Here is a 23,927-nt window from a genome sequence, read left to right on the forward strand (position 1 = left end):
TTTGGGGTGAGGACAGCTGCCTTTCACAAAGCATTGTGTAAGTGGGAAAGTGCGTGAATGCCTCCTTCGGGGTCTGCCTACTCCCGAGGGAGGCCCCCGCCACCGCTTCCATCCCTCTGCTCAGATGCTCCCTTTGAAAATCAAACCCTGAAGGTCTGGCCACACGATGCTGAACGGATGGCTGTCACCACAGACCACAGCACACCCACACTCCTTGTCAAGGGTTTATTTCATCTGCTAACATTCATTCTTGACCTAGACAAAAACAATTAGATGATTATGACTTGCTTTTCCATCACCAACTTGTCTTATATGAATAACCAAAAGATTTCTTCTCAACATTTTTTTTTTTTTAATAAGAAGCTATAAATAAATAAAGCTTTAAACGCTCCTGGGTTCAAGTTAAACACTTCCAGTTCCCAACAAGGTCACAGACTCATTGCTCGGACAGTTCTGCCGTCCCTAGTTCCTCCTCCGGGAGGGTATGTTGCAGGTCTGTGTGGGGAGTGGGCTGTTTGCTCACTGCGTGCTGCCTCTGTCCTTGTGGCCCTAGGCAGAGCCCCTGGGCGAGTTGCCCTTCTGTGGAGCCCCAGCAGGTGACAGCATCGGTTGAGATGCTGCAGGCACAAGGAACCTTCACCTCCACAGAGGTGGCCTGAGTGGAGGTGTTGGACTGGAGGTCCGAGGGGCCTAGGGGCACTGGCAGCTGCTGTCGTCTCTGGGCACCTCAGCCTGAGTGCTGGCCCCGGATGGGACCGGTTTCCAGATGCAGCAAAGAAACCAAGGAGAGACCCGTGTTTCCGTGTGAACTGGGACAACGGATCATAAGTTAAAACATTCCAATATGTACAGAACAGATCCTACACCCAAGCCTACACACACAGGAAACCCACCTCGAGGAAGGCCAGGTGCCCAGGGACTGGGGCAGAACATGGCCGAGCTTTCCATGTATGCCCTGAAAATGACCACCTCCCGATGGAGGCCACAGAAAGCCCCCAGCACCTGACATACTTGTGCGAGACCCCCGAGTTCTCATGAATGTGTCCCACCCTCCTCCCTGGAGCATGCTCATCTCAAAGGATGAGTGTTGGAATGGATCCCCCATGCTGACCTTCACTACCCCAAGAGAACCACTGTATCTCCTGGATGCTCGCCTGCTCAGCATGATGCACCCACTCTGGCAGTGGTCCCAGGCTGGGTGAGCATGGTGCCTATTCCAGGCTGCGGACCACTGCCCTGGGACTACAAGATGAAGTGGTCGTTGTAGGAAGCAGGAGGTATGGTCACCATCCCACCGCAGGCAGGCAAAGATCAGAGGCTGCTTCCTCTTGGTGGCTACCTCATTTGATAACACATTAGCATTTCTTGTGCTATAGAAGGTTCCCTGCTTCCACACCTCTCTGGTGGGACAGCTGTGATGGCTGAAGACAACCTGGGGCAGGGAAAGGCCCCTGGTAGAATCTGTCCGTGAGGCTGCCGCCCTCCAACATGCCAGCCCTGGCCCTCACCACCCTTGTGCCTGCAGGCACGTGTGGGTCCTCTCCTGGAGAGACAGGGCACTCAACCACCTTGGGTGCCGGACTCACACTCTGCTCCCCAGAATCCAGGTTTTGGGCCTCATGTGGGAAAAACACCCCCACAGGAGACAGTGACCTGACTTCCTGGAGCACAAGAGGGGTAGGGCACGGAGGAAGGGTCTACAACAGATATGGAACATGGCTTCTCCAAACTGTAGGGCTGTCAAGAATAGGGTCTGACCTGCTGGTGGGCAGGGGGCGGGCAAAGGGCAATGCAGGGAGAGCCTGGGGTGGGAAGGGCTGTGTATCTGGGTACTAGGAAGCCACCGAGAGCATTTCTTCCAACTCTAGTTGAAAATCTGAAAGTCTGAGGCCCCTCTCCTGGCCATATAGAATCACCAAAGCCCCAAGATATGGTTCATGAGCAGCAGGTACAGTCTGCTGTGTTCTAGCCAGTGGAGGCCTGATTGTACTTTTGCACATGGGGTTGTGGGAACAGTGGGTATGATCCCGGGGCCCAGGGACAGTCTACTGTATCTCAGAGGGCCAGAAAGGTATATGGGGCAGGGGAAATTCTCCTCCTGTCTAGCTGGTATGGCTAGCCACACCATCCCCAAAGACATCCCCAAAGGCAAGGGGGGTTGCTTGGACACAGGTGGTAGCATCCTTGGACACAGACTTCCCACTCCTGGGATGCACTCTGCCTTAAGAATGGGGGGCAGTGCATGTGGGCCTATCTCCCTGCAGCCCTCCTCAGCCTGAGGACTGTGGGAAATGGGGGGGAGGGGCTCCAGAGGTGTGCTTTGATCTCCTGACCCAAAGCGTAAAGCTAGACTATGTGTTTTTACCTTGGGCCAGAGAGAGAGTGGGCTTCCCAAGGAGGGAAGGACTACAGTCTTCTCGGCTTTAGGTGAGGTGGGCTCTGACCATCGAAGATGGGTGAGCTAGGAGCTCCATTCCTGAGGACACCTCAAGGGGCTGCCTGTGTGCCCAGGGACGGGCTTCACTCTGGCCCAGGTGCCCCAGGGACCAAGGGACTGCCTGGGTGGCCCGAGCCTGGGAGGGTATCTGGAGCTGGTGTCAGGCCGCTGCTGGCCTGCGGTGGGAAGAGAGCAAGCAGGGGTGCACAGTGGGTGTAGGACGCAATCCTGGTGGGGTGAGTGTTGTCTCCACTCTGCTTTTTCTTGTCTTCAGAACTTCGGCCACTGTGAGTGAGTGGAGGCCGGGAAAACACGGACGCCACCTGCCTGCGGCCCTTGCCTGGGGCGCCCCTCAAGCATAGCCCCCTTCTGGAGGGTTGCACTGGTTGACTCCTCACACGGTGGTCTGAGAGCAGTGAAAACGAGCCTCGCCGGCGACACGTCCCACTCGTCATCCTTGTTCAGCACGTTATCTGCCTCCTGGTGAGCGCACCTGGGACCCTCTTCCCAGCAGAGGTCTGCGTGGGTTCTCTGTCTGGTTTCAGCTCCCCATCCCACCCCCCGCCCCCAAGGGGCCACCCCCCATGGCTGGCCACCACTACCACTTCTCGATGATGTGGCTCATGTAGTCCTCGGTGGGCACACGGCCGGGCTCCTCGGTGTCCTCCCGCGGCAGCGCCTCCTTGGCGCGGTGCAGCAGACGCTCCTCCCGGCTCTTGAGGCGCTGCTCCCTGCGCTCCAGCTGCCGCTTGTACTGGTAGCGCTGCTGGAAGAGGTCCTTGGCGTAGTCGTAGAGCTGCATGTCCAGATCGTTCAGCTCCTCGATGCGCCGGATGGTGTCCTCGTCCACCTCCACGCCACCCGCCCGCGTGCTGTTGTACTGCATGAAGGGCCGGATGAACTTGAGGTTGAACGTCCGCTCGAACAGGTACTGCGTCTTGCGCTGGAACTCCGTAAGGCCGAAGAAGGCCATGCCCCGCAGGTTCTTCTTGGCGCTCTCCAGCAGCAGCTGGGCCCGCTTACCCTCAGGGATGAAGGACAGGTTGTAGCAGCCCACCAGGCTCAAGTCGGCCAGCATGCGCACCTGGCGGTTGTTGGCCAGGTTGTACGGGCAGTCCATGAACTCCTGCAGTGTGCAGCCCGACCAGTCTGTGCCCTCGTAGCAGGGTGGCAGCTCCTCAGGTGTGGGTGTGCGCCCATCGCACATGTGCAGAGACGTCTTCCATGTGGCCCCCCGCTGCACGTGCCGCCACTCGCTCAGGTAGCGGGATACGGGGTCTCTCAGCAGGGTGATGTAGTAGAACTTCCTGGAATGAGAAGGGGACAGGCGGTAAGGTAAGGACACAGAGGGGGACTGTGTGGAGTACCTGGGGACCATTGGGATGAAGGATAGAGGAGGCTGGAGTCCCAAAGCTGACTGCTTTGGGTGTATCCTGGGGGGATCCTAGGCACCTCTCATACCAACCGTTATGTCCTCCTAACAGCCACTTTTGAATGAGAAACCCAGGATCTGAGATGTGACTGAACCTCCAAAGGGCACATGGCCATGCTTGTGCTGGCCAGCCATGATGGTCATGGTTTTGTCCCTCAGGCCTCAGTGCCTCCTGAACCCTGGCCCAGGGTTGTCTCCTGAACCCTAGGGTGCCCTCCTGTCTGCACACTCCTCAGGAAGGACACCCTGTCTTTGCCCTGTGGGGTTGCAGAATATGGGGCCCCAGAGCCAATGCCATCTGGAACCAGTGGTTTTAAGAGCTGCTCACAGTGGCCGGCTAGGTGCTACTCAAGGGGCCACTCAGCATAAGTCACTCACAGTCCCAGGCTGCATGTGCAGGCCTACTTGGGGCCTCCAGGAGGCCCATGCCACCTCCTGCTCCAGCAGGGGAGGGGTACCAATAGACCACCCAATCCGGGACCACCCCCCCTCCCCCCACCGGGTGACCTATCAGTTACTATCTTGTCTTCCAGGAACTGCTTCCACTCCAGGAAGTCAGGGATCCCTCCAGATGCCACTCTCCCTGCTGTATGCAAGGGGCATCCGTACCATGGCAGAAATGACTCTCTATATGACAGGCACCCAGATGACTCATGTCCCTGCCCAGCAGGATGACTGGCCTGATGGCACCAGGACACAGTGGGCAGTGGGGCGGCTGCCAGATGTTCCTGTGACGGGCCTGGTGGGTGTGGGTCAATGCCAGAGAGGTTATTCTTGGAAGCCTCTCCTCCAGGGCTGGGGAAGCTCCAGGAAGGAAGTGCCCCCCTCCACCCCCGGTCAGCAGTGTGAAAGCACATCCACAGCACCCCCTCCTCACTGAGGCCCAACAAGAGCACCCAACAAATCTACTACCCTTCACTCCGGCCCCTGGGAGAGCCCCAGGGACGCAAAGCTCCTTGAGGGCTGCTGACAATGTGCTGATCTGATTGCACATCTCCCAGGGGGCCCTGGGGCACAGGCATGGTGACTGGCAAAAGGTGGTGGGGAACCACTACGGGCCACCCCAGGCTGAGGGAAAAACATCTAGGAAACTGCAGGGGGGAAATGCTGGAGCACCTTCCTTAGGGGCCTTGGGATCCCCCAAGCAGAGCCCGGCCAGAGGGGAAACCAGTCAAAGGCTTGGGGCGGGGGTGAGGGGTGGCAGTGGGCAAGGCAGGTCCTTCCATGCAGACTGCTGAGGAGACAGGGCAGCATGTGGCCACCTGACATTCCCTGTGGCTTCCAGGGGCTGGGGCTTTGTCACCCTGGCGGTAGGGCAAGGGGACAAGGCAGTGGAGAGCACCTGGGCAGTGGGGTCGGGGCCACTTTCTCAGCAGGGAGTAGAGATCCTGACTACCAATTCCTCCCTGATGCTTGGGTTCCACTCTGAGGTCTCTGCCTCAGGCCATGGTTCACTCTGAAGTGCCTTTCCCACGTACTGTGCCCCAGCCCTCTCACGGACCTGACCATTCCGCTCGCTTTGGGACTCTGCAGGCAGCTCACGTTCCAGCTCCCTGTGTCCCACGCCTGACCCCAGCTCCTGTGGAATGCACTCAGTGCCTCTTGCTGCCCTTGGAAGATGCGCAATGGTCCACCTGCACCCTCCCAGGCCCTCAGTGACTGGCGGGACCTCCTTTTGACCCTCTTGCAGGCTCCTGGCGAGAGACTCCAGGGCCCTGGCACAAGCTGTATTCTCTTCCCTCTCTGCTTCATCAGCTGACTCTGGCTCACCCTTCAGAACTCAGGCAGGGCCACCTCCCAGGGGATCCTCATGCTGCAGACACGACACCCCCTCAGGCTTCTTTCACAGCTGTAACTTTACACTGACCTCTCAGCTCCCTTGACCAGAGCTTCCCTCAGGGGAGGGAGTGGGCAGGAAGGAAGCCAGCTCGTGTGTGTGTGCTAAGCAGTCCAACATGACTCCCCAGGGTCAAGACTGCAATAGTCAGAGGAGCCAGGACAGAAGGTGCCTCAGAGAGGTCACCTCACACAGCACCTCAGCCCCTTGTGGAGGACACCAAGCCTGAGAGTTTAGGTCCCCAGGGGTTTCAGCACTGGGGTGGGGAGGTGGGAGGTGGGTGCCCCCCCACTCCCCGCGGCTCTCCTCTGCAGACCCTGGCTCAGTGAGAAAGCCCTCAAATGTGGTCAGTTCATTTAAGGGTCAACTTTCTAGAAATGCAGTAGAAGATACTGATAAATCCTGACCATGTCAAGTGCTTCTGAAGAGGCCTAGACACACAGGGAAGCACCCGGAAACATGTCTATGAACAGAGGCAGCCCCAAATGCAGGTGTCTGTGGCCTGCTCTGTTGGGTCCTGCATGTGCCCTTAGGCCCCAAGTGGAGGCTGAGGGTTACCTGGACTTCCTCCACTCCTGTGGGGCCCTGACCACTCACATGGAAATGGGCTAGCCTGGTAGTTTCTCTTGAGCACAGACAGGCAGAGTTTGAGGTCTCCATTGCAGAGAGGCTTGTCTACTTGGTGCCACCCAAGGCCAGATGGAGTTCAACATGGCCCCAAGGTGACCTCTGAGGGCAAGAACACATTGTGCGCACAGAGCACAGGCACCCCTCCCAGTGTGTGCCACCCAGTCTTCAGGCTGAGGTCCTGTGTCAGCACTCACCTCCATCCTACCATGGGGACAGGCTTGGTGGAGGCTTAGCTTCTCCTACACCCTCATTGGTCCCTGTGATGGGAACAGGGCCATCAGTTCTCTCACTGCTAGTGCCTCTAGGTCCTGGGGAAACCAGGTGTTGTCGTCTTTGAAGCCCTTGCCTGTGAGTCTCTCCTGTTGTACTGACTTTGGTCAGACAGCTAAGGTGATGCAGTGACCTACAGCTGCCATCTGGCCAGCCACAACTGATGGGAATCCTGGCCACGGAGGCAGGCCTACCTGCTTTTCAAGTTCCTCTGCTCCTAGCCCGAGAGGGTGTGTGACCTCCCCAGGGTCACACAGTAAGTCATGAGGCAAGAGGAGTTCAGGCTGCTTCTTCAAAGCCTGTGGTACAAGCTGCCCTGTGGCTGGTGAGATAGCTGGGCTGATTCCGGCAGAGATGCCGGGGTGGTGGAGGGCTTAGGGCCCCATGGGCGGGGTAACTGAGGGGTCTCCAAGGGTACAGCATGTGCTCGTGTATCTGGAGGTTCCAGAAGATGCACATGAGTCTTCCAGTCTTTGGGGATTCCTGTTTGTGCTGTCTGGGGAAGCTGGAGAAGCTGACTTCCCCTGAGCCTCAGGCTCACGCTGACCCCATGGCACCCTGGGCACCACATGCCCGTGTGAAGCGGAGTCGCTTCTCTCCTTGCTGCACCCCTGGGTGCTGGTCCAGGTGGACAGGAACAGAGGCTCACCTGTGCTAGGATAACTCAGAAGGGCATCAGGATGGAGTATGTGACACCTTCTCTGTGCCACACGATTGTGACATCATGACACTGCTATGCCCCTGAGCAGTGTGTCCCCTTCCTCCATTCTGTCCTCCCAGACATGGCTTGTGGTGGAGAAAAAGTGCTCAGGCAGATTCTGCATCTGCTCAAGGGGCCAGCAGACCCGGCCACTCCCCAGCTGTTGTCTGGACAGTGTGAGAGCCCCTGCAGGGGCGCATACACAGAGTCTGCTGGCCTCCTCAGCGAGCCTGAAACCCACCTCCACCTTGTCCACCCTGGTCCTCACTCTCACTGCTGCCATGACACAGCAGGCACTCTGGCTCCAGGCCTGTACCCTGGCCATCCTCTGCCCAGGAGTCCTGCTCCCATCTCCCTCACTCTGATCTCTGCTGGGACACACTGGCTATTTATGTTCTGGTTTATTGTTGGGTGAAAGAGGGAATGGGGGCCCTGTCCAGAAATGAAGAGAGAGTGCAGTGTGGGGCAGAAGAACCTCCACGCCCCCCCCCCCACAGATGACCGACCACACCCCAGATCAGGCAGCTTCCTGCCCAAGATGTGACATTCTGATGTACATTCTGTGAAGGTGCCAAGGGGCTCATGACTCAGGCATATGAGTGTTTGGCAGGGGCCAAACAACAGTGCGCACCCTCGCTAGTATCTCCAGCACCCGCCTTCTCGTGTCCAGACAGCTGCCACCAGGCTAATCGAGACCCTGCCCCAGAGCAAAGTTCTTCTTGCACTGACATCTGGGGTCCCTCTCAAACAGGGGCTTTCTGCCTATCACTCTCCAGCAGGATCTGTCCATTCAGGTGGTCCAAATGCCAAATGACAAGGTTTCCAGAAAAAGGGAAGTATGGAGGCAGAGGGGAGGAGATGAGGAAATAATGAGAATTGGAGTATATAATTCACTTAGACTGAAATGGCTCCCCAAGTGCTCAGCAAGTGAATGTGGGGACCAGACCAGGATTAAAAGAAAGATGACCCATACAGCACCTGCACAGAAAAACAGAATACATGCAGAGAACTGGTTGTCAGAAAGGGACCCACTTTGTGGCAATACCATATGCGACAAATCAGTGGCTTCAAATAATACAAATAATGGCTTCAAAATGCTGAGGGAAAATGACCAGTGACATGTCAGACCCCACCAAACCATCAAGCAAACATGAGGGGAGACTGGAGACATTTATTTTCTATAATCTTATTTTAGAAAGATATTGGACTAGGTATCTTATACAGTAAATAGTAACAACAAAAAGTTTAGCATGGGAGACAGGCACTCCAACCCAGAGAGAGATTGAGAAGGTAAAATTGTACACCCCACTGGGTCTCCCAGGAGGAGATGAGCAGGGGTTCCAGGAAAAAGGGGCATGGACAGATTACCTGCTGTAACAGAACATTTGTGGAAAAAAATTCACTTGGAATAAATTATGAAGATGAAACACAGAGGAAGTAAAAGAAATTGGGCTAACATTAATTCTAGGAAAAAAGAAGGAGTAATATAAAAAAGAAAACAAAGCATTCAATTAGGCAAAGGAAGTAAATAATGCTTTTAGAGACATCATAATGTCAACAGTGACTATTGATTTAATAAAAACTCAAGCTTTTCACTCTACTTGGGAGTATGGGTGGGCTACGGAGAAGGATGTGCAAAAGCTTAGGAACATTTAATTTTCATCTACCAAAACATAAAGCAAACAGATAATGTTTAAATCAGTAAATCAAGAAATAGCACCATAAATTATTTAGAAATACAGAAGTAAGTATGTGAAGAATACTGAAGAGAGCTTCAAGTGATAATCTGGGGAGGATGGAAAGCAAAAGCAGATCTGTTGGTTTTTACTATAAGCCTCTTGGAACTGTTTGTCCTGAAGCCTATATGTAGACTATTTTATTTATTTATTTTTTATTTTTTAAAAGATTTTATTTATTTATTTGACAGACAGAAATCACAAGTAGACAGAGAGGCAGATAGAGAGAGAGGGGGAAGCAGGCTCCCTGCTGAGAAGGGAGCCCGAGGCGAGCCTCGATCCCAGGACCCTGAGATCTGAGCCGAAGGCAGAGGCTTTAACCCACTGAGCCACCCAGGCGCCCATATGTAGACTATTTTAACTAAAATATTAAAAATATAGCAAGGAGGAAACTGGCCAAAAAGCATATGGAAAAATGCTTCCCTTCATTAGTCATTGAGAAAATGGCACACTGAGCCCCAATGTGATATCCACCAGACAGGCAAAACAGAAGCAGGGCAATGCTACCTTCAACACCTGCTCATGCAACGTGAATTGGGGACAGCTGTTATGGAGTGTCTCCACTGGAAAGCTGAAGGTACACACATACCCTGGGACCCAAGATGCCTCTCACAGGCACAGGACCCAGGGAAACCCTGTTGCAGCATGCTGGAAGGTATGGGAAAGACTGTCCCTAGCTGCACTGTTGGTGACAGCCCCTAACCTCTGCCACAGTGGCCCGGGTACAGAAGCAGCTGTATATTCCAGTGGAATACTGCCCAGCAATACAAATGGACGAACTGTTTACAAAAACTCTGGTCAATCTGACGAATAAGATATTGCAAAGAAAAGGCAAATTAAAAAAATTTAAGAGTATGATACTGTTTATAGTTTCCAAATATAAACATAGCCAAAGAAAGTACTATTTAACGATGCACACATAGATGTCAAAATTATTTAAAAAAAAAAAAAAAAAGGTGATGAGGTGATACAAAAATTCAAGGCAGAAGGGGAAGTGTACTAGTCCCCTCTATCTTTGCTCCCATGCTCCCTCTGCCTTCATCCCCCCTGCCCCCCACCTGTTAACACTGCCACAGAGAGTAGGGGGTAGGGGAAGTTCCTGGAGTACCCTGTAGGTGTCAGCTTTGGGGATGGTGAGGGCGGCCAGTTTTCCAGGCCAGTAGGGGCTGCCTCTGGCTTGCGAGCTAACCATGCATCAGTGGGCTGGCTGCTCTGTGGCCTTTCTAGGAAGGAACCACAACTTCTCCGAAGCTGGAGCATCCAGTTGGTGGTTAGCTTCCCGACCAGGAGGGCCTTAGGGTACAAACAGGGTCAGCTCCACTCTTGGGGCTCCCCTTCAGTGCTGTCAATCCCAATGCAGGGACCTTGTTTGGTGACTTGGCTGGCAAGTTATGCTCTTTTGGGGTGGCAAGTTTCTGGCACAGCCCTAAACCACGGGCTGGCCTAAATGGGTGGCCATGGTACCCTGACCTCCGGGACAGGTCTCTGTAGAGCACAATTGCCTGCTCTGCCCTGGGACAGGCCCGGGAAGTTGCCCAGACCATCCTGCCTATGGCGAGGGAGCAGGGCTGACAGCACTATCACCCCCAAACAGAGCACGTACTGGAACTAGAGGAGTGACGAGGAAGCCCTGCCCACATCTTCTCTGAGGCCTGAAGCACAGGGGGTGCTCACCGCCACTCATCCAGTCAGTGCCCTGCACAGCAAAGACACAAACTGGCAATGCCCCCACGTCCCTCACACCAGCAACGGCCACCATGGTTACTGAGGCTCACAGTCTGCTAGGCACAGCAGGGGGGCAGGCCCGTCTCCCCTTTCACAGAGGACAAATTCCAGGCTTAGAAGCGGGATATGGCTGTTATTCAGTGTCCAAGTGCTCTGGGCTGGGTGGCGTGGGACCCACAAGGACAGTGGGAGGTGACAAATGGGAGGGTGGAGGGCCCTTGGAGGGGAACTACTCCCAAACGGGGCACGGTCGGGGGGCTTCTCGGAGATGGTGAGTGACTTGAGGAGGGGGACAGTGGAGGCTCAACGTGCAGGCAGGGCCAGACCAAGAAGGGCCTTGTTCATCTGTCAGAAAAAACCAGCTCAAATGGGTAACGGCATGGAGTGCAGCATGCACATGGATTTCAAAGATAAAATGCAGGACTTCAAAGAAATTTTATGCTGTGAACTAATTCTAGTCTGCATGGGCTGCAATCACTCCTGACAGCCCACAGGATTTACTGCCTGTACCATGCATTTTTGTGTTTGATGACTCAGGGTTAGCGCTTTCTGTGCACTTAGCTGCTCTGCCATTTTTGTGTGCACAGTTTAGTGCATCTCACAATCGTGTAAGATCCTAGTGGGCAAGGAGAGTTTCTCGTTCCTGGGTCCAGACACTGCTGTCAGGCAGTGGCCGACTCTTAAGTTTTAAGTCTGAGTTTTTATAGGACAGCTCTACCTCTGGTCTGGAAGCCCTGCTTTGTTGACAACATAGCACACAGAAAATTCTGCAAGGACCAGCAAATGAGCTTTGAGTACCATCCTGGAGGAGGAAGTGGGGGGCAAGTGGGTGACAGCCGAGAGGCAGCTCTGCTCAGGTCCTGCTCTGCTCTGGGGTTTTGGATCAGGGTGATGGCACCTTTTCACTGTCCTCAGAAGTCATTCCCCCTCTTGCCACCTGCCTGTGGGCATCAGGCCAGTCAGCCCACAACCATCTCTGTATAGCTCACTTTATCAGTTATGTGACAGCTGAGCTCACAGGGGTGAGGTGAATGGTCAAAGGCCAGAGCCCACACCTGCCCTGTTTCACTGGAAATTGCTGGCAATAAAGCCCTGCCTCCTTGCCCCTCCCACGGATAACACCAGTGGCCAGAGGAGGCTTTATCTTCCTTTTTCTGCCCCGAGAGTATGGGTTTGATCTGAACCCCATGCCTGAACCCACCCACTCCCGACCCTCTCCGGGCAGCCCAGGGCTCTGACCAGAAACCAGACTTTGAAACTGGCTCAGGCAGAGCTGGGTGAATGCACAGGACCCTGTGGCTGGGTGAGGGGCCGGTTGGGCTTTAGCTCTGTGCCCTAACAAGAAGGGCTGGGATGTGGCAAAGCCACTGCAGAATGTTGGCTGCACGTTAGCTACCCAGGACACATGGAAGCCAGGGAGGGAGGAGACCGTAGCTGCCCACTGCAGACTGTGTCAGAGCAGAGCCTCTTGGAGGCGAAGATGCGTGGAAGAGCCCTCGCCAATCCCCCAGCTGCACTCCATGACTGCTACTCAGCAGGCAGGCATACAATTAAGGGGCTGCCTCAGAATGGTGAAGTTATGGATTCTTTCTAGCATTTTATTATAAACATTTTCAAACTCACAGCAAAGCTGAAAGTCTGGGGAACACCCATTCGCCTAAATGGGTTACTTTAACATTTTTAGAAATCTCTGTATTGTCTACAATGAATGCACACTGTTGAAATAACTGAAATAAAGGAATGGGGATTACAGAAACATCTCTGCTGCTTGGTATGGGGCGCTGGGGTACACAGAGGCCACAGGAAAGGGCCAGGTTTGTGATGTTCATCCTCTATGACAACACGCCAGCTGGCTGGCATCTCAGAGTGGTAGGCTCACTGCCGCTCACCTGCTTCCTGGGCCGTGGGCTCCCATGGCAGGGGTTCTGTGAAAGAGGGCCCAACCCACCAATCTGTAAACTCACATCCTGAAGTAAAGGCAGATTTTTCTAACCAGTGCCAACAGAGCTGCAGCTCCCTAATTGTGGGTGAGGACACTGTCATTTACAGCCAGAATTATAAAGTCTTTAAAAAAAAAAAAAAAGGACATACCACTGTATTACTCCTGGATACACAGTCATTGGAAGAAAATTGATGCCATGGGTCACAAGAAGTGCCCTTGGAGGACCAGCCCCTTTCTCCCTCCTGAAGGTGATCTTGGGGGTGGTCCCAGACTGGTCAGGGAAGCTCCGTGTGGGGTACTCATGCCCCTTTCTACCCCAGTTGTGTACTTTGGCCTCCCAGGGTCCACGAATCCCCCTTCGTGGGGACAGAGGCCACACCATGAGGCCAGGATCTACTCTGAGAAGTATCTGGGAATTCAGAGGGAGGACTCAGGAGAACTTGCTGGGTGGGTGAGAGCTGACCACAGTACTCCAGCCCTCACTCATGGGCTGACTGAGGCTGGTGTGCCAGGGGACCTGCCTCCCCAAAGTCTTGCTCTGATTACTGTCTCACCCCAGGGCCTGTGGGCACAGCAGGCCAGGGCAGCCAGGGCTGTCACCGAGGCCTGGGTCCACATTACAGGAAGGAAATGACAAACTTCAGGGGTGGCCAGAGCCAGGAGCCATGGCCTTACCTGCTGTGGTTAGCTTACTGAGCAGAGTCCCATCAGGACTGCTTGCTGCCAACTCTAAGCCAGGTGCTGGTGGCCCCAGGACCCATGCCTGACAGCACCCAGTAGCCCGGTCCTACTGTTCTTGGAGGTCTTGGAAAGGGGTGCATGTGCCAGCTCTGGGGAATGTAGCTCGTGCAGTAAAATGACCCAGCACAGAATCCAGATGGAGGATTTACCACCTTACAAAAATGCAAGTCTGAATTTCGGCTCTGATTCCCCTCGAATGCCCTAGGTGGGGCTGTAACAGGAAGAGGGCTGCAGGTGCATCTCACCTGGGGGAGCACCTGGCTGGCTGTCAGCTGGGTCACCCTTCCTCTCTGACCCAGGATCCCCATGTGCATCATTAACAGAGCTGGTTGGTGAGCAGTGCTGGCTGAAGGGAGGGAGCCGAGTGCGAGGGAGAGGTGAGGCCCTTTCAGTGCTGGCATGGGCAGCGGGAGGATGGGCAGGAGGAGATGGACCAGTTTCTAGGCAGTACAAGAGGGAACGAGTACCAGGCTCTGGCCATGACTGACCTCCTGCACCATACCCAGTACCATGGGAGCAGGCCCCACCTGGTACCTTCAGGAGACCTAGATCACCAGATGTTGAGCTGGTGGTGGCAGGCTGGAGCCCCCTCTCCAAATGCACTGTACAAAATGCCTGTGGAAGGCCATTCCTTCTAGGGTAACATGTCCACAGAACAGCTGTGGTCAATTCACCCTGCTTCCCAAAATACCAAGGTCTGTGATCAGGGGCTATGTGAGCGCAGGCCAGTTCCCGCCCCTCCACCTAGTACAGGTACAGCCAACAGCTGACATTGTCCTTGGCGAAACACCAGAATATGAGCTCGGGGGTAAGTGAAGTCTGATTGAGCCCCCCCATCGGTCTGTGTGTTGGAGAGGATGGGGAGGGCGTGGCTTACGCAGACACAGAAGACTGGCCCCTGAAGGCTGAACTGTGCTTGGCCAGGGACTGAGCAGCAGGGCTTCCACACACGTGGCCTGGCGTGCCTGTCCAGCAGGGGGGTGCACACCGGACTGGCCGGCAGTGCCCACCTCCAGCAAAGTGAGGAGGGCCTCCTTGGCTCACCTACTGAAGGAGTCTGGCTACAGGGATCAACACTTACTCGGGCCCCCAGATGACTCCTCAGGCTTAGGAAACAGTAGGGAAGTCCTGAGGAGCAAGAAGCCCAGGAACTGTTCTGTAGCCAGGTGTGGCTGTGTGACTAAGTCTGGCCATCAGCATGGGTGTGGAGACGCCATCCTTCCCCACCCCGTTATCCTACTGGTTGGAGTGTGGATGTGACTGCAGAACACCAGCAGTTACTTGGGATCATGAGGCAGAAGCCCTACTCTTCGGATGGCAGGACTGACAAAACCTGGCCTCTTGGTGCTTCCTGTGGCTGCACCACCACTTGGGCCTAACTACACTGGGCTCCTTTTCAAAAGGAGGGGAATAATAGGTTCAGAGACCAGAATAGGTCTCTGAACCTAACCTATTCAGGGCCAAAGTGGAATGACCTTGGTGTGATCAGAGGGTAAGCTCCTGGGGTGGGGCCAGTCCTGTCTGGGGTGGGCCCCAGGGATCAGGAGCTCAGTAATGACTGAAATAATTTGATGAACCCCAATACTTTACCCTGGTCATCCTGGACACTCAGAAGCATCCCACGGAAGGAAGTATTCTCACTTTACAGATCAGAAAACTGGGTCCACAGAGGTTAAATAGCAAACCTAGCCACTGAGCTGGCTGGTGGTGGTGCTGGAGCTCAAGGCCAGAGCTCAAGGCCAGGCCCACCTGGACCCAGACCGTAAGTGTCTGATGACAACTGACCCCACCCCCCAGCCCCAGAAGGCATGTAAATGTCACTCTGTGGCAAGACTGGCCACTGGCCACCTGCTGACCACTCACTAAACCACAGCCAGAAGCTGTGATATTTTTTAAAGTGAACTATGAACACAATTTCCAATCCATTCAGTGAGCTCATTAAGAGTCAAGAGTGGTCTCCGTAAAGGAAAAAAACCTATCCAGACCAGCCGCTAGGATGCACCGTCTCCAGAGCTGCTACACTTCACAAGGACACTGTGACCATCCTCCTGATACCCTTTCCCTGGGACGTTGGTCACGGGGAACAGAGCCAAAGCCCTGGACTTTGGCCCGGCCTGGGCAGTACGTTGCTGTGGCATCCTGAGAGGGCTTCCTGGATGGGCTCTCCTTCAGTCATGCAAGACCTCCAGCTCCCCCTGCCTGAGGGCAGATGGTTGCTGATACTGCTGCAGGCCCAGAGCTGGGGTGGAGACCTAACCGTACAGTGTCCCCTGCTGGGAAGCCAGATGGGTGAAGACCCATTCCTATGGGGCTGCAGGATGCATGGGTGGCGGGTGTGACTCTCACAGGGCAGAAGCAGGGAGCAGTGGGCATGAGAGCAGGGCTGCCATGAGTCCTCACCCTTTCCCATTGCTGTCACACAGTCTAGCTCCCAGGGAGAAGCCCATGCTCTGAAGAGCCCCCATCCGAAGGTGGTAGAGGGCCCCTAAGTGTGTCCAGAAAGGCCTCTCTGATCTTGCCCCCACCAACTTCTAGGGCCTCTGGGATCCAAGGTCTTGAAAACAGGCAGGGTGTGTAGGGGAGTGGTGGTAGGGCTCCCCATGCTGGGCATACCTGCACCAGGAGCTAGTCTGCACACCTCAGCCTGGTGCTGGGCCCTTATTGTTAGGAGGAGTTGCCAGAATGAAAGGACCTATAAGCAGAGCTCTTGTATGGGGGTTCCAGCAGGCCAGGGTGAGGCACGCTATCTGACTAATAGAAATTGAGGACAGGGCCTTCCAGCAAGCTCCTGACAGCAGAAGGACCCTGAGCAGGCCTCCCCTGCCTGCAGGTTCATGTATTAACTCCTCTACCACAGGGGCACCCCGGCTACCAGTTCTTGCCTGCTGCTGGCACAGGCTGACCGAGGCCCTGCACCCCACAGGAGTGGTACTGGGAGCCGAGAGCCCCCACCCCTTCATCGTGTGCTCCCAGGTAGGCTTCCAGGAGCTGGGGAGAGATGGAGCTCTCTGCATCTGAGGCATCCTCATGGACGGGGCCACTCCAGGATCAGACTCTGCCAGCTGTCCCCTACCATGAGGCCTGGGGAGAGTGAGGACCCCTCTGGGCCTTACTCAGGCTCACCTCCTGGACCTCCCAGGCTCCTGTAAAGGCCTGGTGAAAGGCTGTCTGTAAAAGAGAATTACAACCCTGATGGAGAGGAGCCTCTAGTCCTGGGCAGATGCACAGAGCTCAGGCAGGTACAGGAGGTCGGAGCTTGGTGACCTCACCTCTCTGCCTCAGGGCTCAGCACCCCATCCTGGGCTCCACGGTCTCCTTGGTCTTATTCTTTTCCCCTTCAGTGGGGCACCTGCTGCATACAGGACGTGTATAGCTCCACCCTCCTTAGTACCTGGAAGGGCTGAAAGAGTGGCCAGTGCCCGGAGCAGAAAGGGTGGGTACCTTAATACCAGCTCAGCGTCTGACAGGACCTCTGAGCTGTGACATTGGAGCTGACATCTGAAGCACCTGGAGGAGGAGCATTCCTGACAAGTCTCCAGAGGAAGAGGAGGTGGGATGCGGGAGGGCAGAGCACAAATGCAGAGGGGAGCTCGTGATTTTAGCAATGAAAGGACATCGTTATTAAACAGTGGGAAAAAGAAAATTTCTGTCTGTTTAAAAATTCCAAGTTGTTGACAAAACACGAAGAAAAACAAGTCGATTAGTTTAGGTTTAGGAAATACCTCTAATAGGCCCTTCTTCCTCCCCCAACAACACCTGTAGCAGATGAAAATATTCCATTTACAAACAAGATTAGCCAAGTTTTAGGAGAGCAGAGCAGATGACCTCAGCCCCCTGGCTCTGTAGTGCAGAAACTCTGAGGTGCTGGCCAGGCAGGTACCACTGCCCACACTGGACCCCAAGCACCGCATTTCTGGAGCCTGACGCCCTCACCTTCCTCCTTGGGGCAACTGACCAGGGAGTGGGGCTCTACACTTGAGGAAGCCCAAGTTTTTTTCCCCAAGGCCCCTGACCTTTGTGATCCCAACTGGCCCCTCACAAAGCCCCTGAAAGACCCGTGGGGCAGGAGGGGACTTAGCCATCAGGTTAGCGTGCTCTATGGGGTGCTGTGGAGGCCATACCCACCACACCTGCGCTGGCACAGATGGGAGACAGTCCTAAGCCAGGGCTGGGGTATCATGAGTGGCCCTCCCAGCTCCAGCCTATGTGTCAGTCACTCTCCATCTTCCCTGTAAGAGCAACTCAGTGGACACATCTATGACCTCAGGCTGGGGATGCCCTGCGAATGAAGTCTGGGTAGGGCCGCTTTCCCTGGAGATGCACTTCCCAGCTATGGGCAGGGCTACATGCCACAGTACATGGTAAGGGTGCACGAGAGCTTCAGCAGGCCTCCTGCTGGGGAGCTGTTTTCCCGACAGCTCTGACACTGAGGTGCCCAGAGGCTGGGCAGTGATGGCTGGGATGCCAGGCCCACAAGGGCTCCTCCTGGCAGGTGACCAGAAAGACTGTGGCTGTTTGCGGTTCTGGAAGGCCCACCCAGGGTCTCACTGGGGGCTGCATCCTCCCAGTGAGGTGAGGCTTAGGATTGCTCTCCGCCAACCCAAGCATGGTCCTTTCTGGAAAAGGCTTCTCCCATTAGCAAAGGACTGGCTGATGGCATTCTGGGAGAATGCCTGCAGTCCCCCGACCAACCATGGCTGGGTCAACCCTAGCCCTGGATTCTCGCCTGAGCACAAGTGCTGCTCTGCTCCAGGAGTGAGGACCTCACATCTCCTTTTGCCCTCAGACTCTACCAAGCTCCTGCCTGCTGCTCCTGGGCATTGCTCCAGCAGAGTGGGGGCTGACCAGCAGGTGACTCCAACCAGGCCTCCAGACCCCACTGGGATGCTCATGGTGCTCAGGGGCTGCCCATTCCTATCTCATGCCTGCCCACCTGGCCCTTGCTGGATTCTGACACCCAACAGGTGAGACTTTTGCCTGGACACACACACTCACCTCGGGTTAAAGGTAAGGTGACTGTGCCCTACTCCTTCCCTGGGTGGGGCCGTGTGGTTGTTGACTCAGCCCATGACCTGGCCTCTAGAGCCGTGGCCTCTGCTTGTCGTCAGCTTGAATCCCAGCCGTGGGCTCATGAGCTTGCTCTTGTGGCTTCCAGACCTTTGCTGAGCTCTTTCATCCATATCCACACAGTCTGGACCTGTGGACCTGCCACAGCTGCCTGGACCCAAAGAGGACAAGGTGAGGGCCCATGAGGGAGGTAGGAGGCTGTGTGAGGCCCTGCTAGGCTGCGCAGCCCACGTGTGGGCTGGACCTGCTCCTGCCATTCAGCAGGCAATAGCAGCTTCTGGGATTCTGTGCCAAGATATATCCTGCAGCTAAGCCCGAGCATGGACAGTCCATGCAGCACAATATAGCTTGGCGGACACGGTCCCTGCCAGGCTACAAAGAGCTCAGGGCTTAACTCGAGCTCAGGGGCACACAGCTTGATACCTGTGCCCAGCAACTCCATGGCAACTGGGAGACGCAGCCCTTCTGGGGACTCTGCAGTGACATGGGAGCATACATGTGCATGATGAGCAAAAGTACCACATCAGAGCTCATGCTACAACTCGATGCCATTCTGGGAAACACTAAACTGGGCACAGATGAAAACTGGGACAGAAATGTAACGGGCCAAAAGCAAAGGCAGCTGGTCCCAGGGCCTGGTGCCCTGGGCTACTTTTTCTTCTCCTTTTCATTTTTCTCACGTTTTTTGCTATTTTACATAACAAGGCATGTATTATGAAACAAACAAGACAGCAAGATTAAAAGCCTTTATATACCTGATACCGTCTGCTTTTTCTCACAGGAGATGCAGAGTCAAAGGCCTGGGAAGCTGGGGGCCTCCCCAGCAGCCACAAGGATGTCTCCAAGGCCATGAGGCTACCAGCTGTCTGCTTTTCAGGGGGTCAGGAGGGCCAGAGGTGGGCTGAGGACCACTGGGACTCCCTCTAAGCTCAACTCGCTGATCCCACAACTGGCGTCTGGTCCCACAGAGCCTCTGAATGGACAGGAGGGGGCAGATACTCCCTCTTCCATGTGCACCCATCACCTGCACAAGCACAATGTGCTGGGGAATGACGGCTTTGTGTGTTCTCTGAACACTATCTTTACCCAGACACAGACATTCTGAGCCTAAATGGCAACTCTAGACAGAGTCATCCGATACTCAAATTAACTGCAGTGTCCCACTTTCTTCCCTGCTATGGTCCCTGTGACCCAGCTCTGCTCTCCCAGGGAAGGTGACTACCTCCGGCTCATGTGCTGGGAGAGTGGTCGTCTCAGCAGTGACCCTTAATCCTGGGGGCTGGGGACACCAACCTGTCTAGAACTAAGAAGCCCTCCATCAAGTGCTTCTATGGGGTGGAAGAAAAGAGGGTGATGCTTGATGTGAGGAGTGGGGCCTAGCAGGCACTCACTAGCTTTGCTCCTATAAGATCTAGGTAGGTACCACAATAGACCCCCTCTGTGGATGGGCAAACTGAGGCTCAGGAGTGCTTCCTCTGCCAAAGTCTCCTAGCTACCAGGGGCATCCACACCACTGAGCAATCCCAGACATAGGTTCTCTGAGATGAGCTGGACAAGGCACAGGGTACCGAGTCTGTAGTCTTTCAACCTGCCAAAGGCTCTGCCACTTAGCGACTGCGTGGCCGACAGGTAACCCAATTCAGGGCCCCTGGACCCAGCCATGAGGGAAGGAGAGAAAGGCCTCCAGAGAATGAACAGCCACAATGGACTTACCTGTTCTCGCCAGCCATGAATGGGGGCACCAGCAGAACATGCAAGAGACAGAGAGAAAAACCACACGCCGAATATAAAAAAGCATAAGTAACCCTATATCACCTTAAAAAAAAATCAAAACAGTAGTTAAAAATCCTCCTACGAGTAGTCAAGTACTGAGAAATGTCTGTGGCTTACTTTGAAATTGTTCTGCCAAAAAGAAAAAAAAGAGCAGACACACACGTAAGTACACCTACACGTGTACGTGTAAGTAAGTATATACACAGATACATGCCGGTATGCGGAGCGAGAGCTCATGTGCACAGGTGAGCCTGTCCAAATGCCAAAGCAGTGACAATCAGTATGTCTGGTTTTAAGGTTGAAAGCTTCACTACTTTGTAGGTTCATTTTTCAAAATAAAAAGGTGGTGGTGGGGGGAAGTCCTACAAAGAAAATGCCAGGCTACTTCTACCAAATTTTTAAACAGATTATCCAACCTTATGCAAACGTTTCTAGACACTGGGAAAGAAGAGCGTCTGCCTCGCCAACCTGTTCTACGAGGCCAACATTACCCCGGCACCAAAATCAGACAAACACAAGAGAAGACAGGAAAACTACAGCCCTTTTTATTCACATTGCACGTGTAAAAGAAACCCACACAAAAATCTTACCAAATCCTACACAGCAAAACAAATGGAAGATACCTCACTATGGCCAAGTCACATTACCCAACGTATGCAAGGATAGGTTACTGTGAGAAAATTCATAAATGAGACTTATCATACCAATAGATCACAGACTGCGGCAGAAGTATAAAAGACATTTGATAAAATGAAACACCTATTCCTGATAAAACTCTCAGTAAAGTAGCAATAGAATGAGAATTCTCTTAAACTGATAGAGCTTACAAAGTAAGCTAGAAGCAATACAGTCCTCAGGGAAGAGTCAGATGCATTCCCTCTAAGAAGGGAATGGGGTCAAAAATGCCCATGCCCCATTCTATACGGGGTGTCTCACCTCACATGATAAAATGGTAAGATGGAGCCTGTTGTCCATCTCATCTTTGTTAAATATCCACGTGTGGGCACCAGGCTGGGGGCTCCACCCTCAGAATCCCAGCTGTGGGACAGACCTACTTCCACTATCCAGTGCCCTTGTCCCGAGACCCAGAGTGCCTAACAGGAAAAGGTCTGGCTTGTTCTCAGAGATCTGCAGGGTCCGGAGGTTTGGGGAGGCCACACCAAACCAGAGGTATGGGGAGGGACAAGAGGCAGTGGCCTCATCAGCTGGCATCCTCCCCGCTCCCAGCCTCGTGGGGGCCAGGTGTCTGACAGGAAGGGCCCCAGGTACCAGGGGAGCTCAGCAGGTGCATCAGCCAGAGCACCTACTTCTGAGTGAGATTAGCAGGCTGGCCTTGGCCCCAAGGGGAAACCCCTGGCTGCATGACTTGGGGTCTCCAGGGGCCGATGCCTTGCCTGGAGCAAAGGAGATTGGGAGGGTCCACTCCACATGCAGTCAGGATGTGGGGCCAGGGCCTCTCCAAGCCTCAGTTTCCCTGTTTCACGGTACCAGGCTTTGCCGTCTTACATCAGCTGGAGCCTTCTCCATCTGCGGGAGGTATGGGTGTGCTCAGGTGGCAAGCAGGGCCCCAAGAAAGGCCTCTGGACAGATCTGCAGGAAGATCATCCCTGGAAGGACACATGCTAACAACTCTGCCCCAGGGCCCTGAGCACAAATGGCCTGGGCCCTGCTCACACTTCTATCTCTGTTAGCCAGTGGCCCATTAGCCTCATCTCCTTGAACATGGTTCTTGGTCCTCCCTTTCCTCTGTCCAACTCTCTCACTCCTCGGGGTCCTCCAAATGCACATTCCTCCTGCTGCCCACCTGGTGAACCCCTGCCAAGCTCCTTGATCCCAGGGCAGCTTTGGGGGAGAGGGTCCAGAAGATAACCCCTGCACTCCTGGGTGTGTGTGTGTGGGGAGCCAGACCTTGCCTGGGGTAGAGGGAGCCAGGTGGGGAGGAAGCTGAGGAAAGGAGAGGAGAGTAGGGGCAGAGCCATATAAGCCCCAGGTGCCAGCCCCCCTCCCCACCCCACCCCCTCCGCCACACTAGCACAGGAACCAGCTTGGGTAAAAGGGGTGAGACAAGGGGCCTGAGAGGGATTATTTCCAGAGCCCTGCCTATTCCCCCACCCCCTTTTAAAAATTATTTGAGAGAGAGAAAGAGAGACAGAAGGAGAGGAGGACCGTGTACTCATGAGAGCTAGCGGTGGGGCAGGGCAGAAGGAGAGGAAAAGAATCGCAAGCAGACTCCCTGCTAAAGCATGGAGCCTGATGTGGGGCTCAATCTCATTACCCTGAGATCATGATCTGAGTCAAAATCAAGAGTCAGACACTTAGCCCACTAAGCCACTCAGACACCCCACCTGCCGATCGATCCTTTCTTGGGAGTCCAAGCCCAGTAGGACATTGGCTAGGGCAAGGTCCTGGCCTGGCATTTGAGGAAACCTGGCAGCCCATGGGACGGGGATACCTATACCTTGTGCAGACAAAGAAAGAGCCCATACCAGCCTGAACACAGAAACAAGCCAGGCCTCAAGTCTTGAACTGGAGGGGAAGTGTGTTCTGTGCCCAGGAGCTCAGAGACCTTGCTTCCCATGAGAAGCAGGCAGAAAGGGCCCATGAGCTGGGGCATGGTAATGGGGGTGACAGGGAAGGATGTCAGAGAGTCCAGGGTTGGGGAGATGCCTGCAGGAAAGGACAGTGGCAGCACAGCGGGGCCAGAGTTCCAGCTGTGAGCACTGAACCTGGGCCACCTTGCAGGGGATGGGCCCAACATGTGGGTGGAGATGCTGAAGCAAAAAGGAGCAGCTTCTGAAGAAGATTCAGGGCCCTCTGAGGGCTGAAGGCTAGGGCATGTGGTTCAAGGAAGAGGACCCGTGACTCAGTGGGCACATGGTGGGGGGCGGGCTCAGAGGGCAGGTGGGGTGCTGTCAGCTGACGGGCTCCAGCTGGAAAAGATGGCTTGACTCATGCAGGAGGGTGTGTGCAATGTGTGCAAAGGAGATTCTGAAACAGGCCATCTCCCAATGGGGCTGTGGCTGGGCTTCTGCCTGTTCACAAAAAAGTCCCTGGTCACCGGTGCTCCTCCTCCCTGGTAATGACAGGTCCCCAGCACCCACACAATACCCACACTGCCTCCCTGTTGCTGGCAGCACACAAACTATGGGGACCTCCCACCCAGGCTCAAAGACAGAGTGTGCCAGCATGTGGGAGTTGGGAATGGAGGGCCACAGCCTGCACCTAGCGAGCAGGAGACTGTAGGGCCCTGACCATGGAAAGTCACATAACCCAGGGCGCCCACAGACAAGACCAAGAGGCTGCAGCACAAAGTTGCCATGCACTGGAGGGAGGGCCCACTATTTCCTCCCCCCAGCCACATACTCCCACCAAGGTTCCCACATGGACACGTGTGTCTCCCTAAGCTTCCAAGTGGGCAAAGCCCATGGCTGGGAGCTCAGGGTGGGTCCAGGGAGAGCCACCCTTCCTGCTGCTGAGCCTCATGCAGCTGAATGCAGGCCCTCTTACCACTTTTGAGGGGCTCTAGGACTCCCAGGAGTTACCTGAAGACACACACCCCTTTCATGACCAAGGTCCCAGCCTGTGCCACAGGTGCCCACTCAGCCCCATATCACCCCCTTGGGAGCAAGGGCTAATA

The 23,927-nt window shown here is 54.7% G+C and overlaps 1 protein-coding gene across 1 annotated transcript in view; it reads right to left on the minus strand.

The window, feature by feature from the left end:
- Window positions 1-211: 211 nt before the first annotated feature.
- Window positions 212-23,927, minus strand: part of HS6ST1 (heparan sulfate 6-O-sulfotransferase 1) — a 44,104-nt gene continuing 20,388 nt past the window's right edge. The window contains exon 2 of the mRNA XM_044242733.1: window positions 212-3,744. Within this exon, the coding sequence (XP_044098668.1) occupies window positions 3,036-3,744 (709 nt within the window). The 3' untranslated portion in view covers window positions 212-3,035. The remainder of the gene's footprint in view (window positions 3,745-23,927) is intronic.

Source organism: Neovison vison, chromosome 3, assembly GCF_020171115.1.
Source record: "Neovison vison isolate M4711 chromosome 3, ASM_NN_V1, whole genome shotgun sequence".
Lineage (NCBI taxonomy): Eukaryota > Metazoa > Chordata > Mammalia > Carnivora > Mustelidae > Neogale > Neogale vison.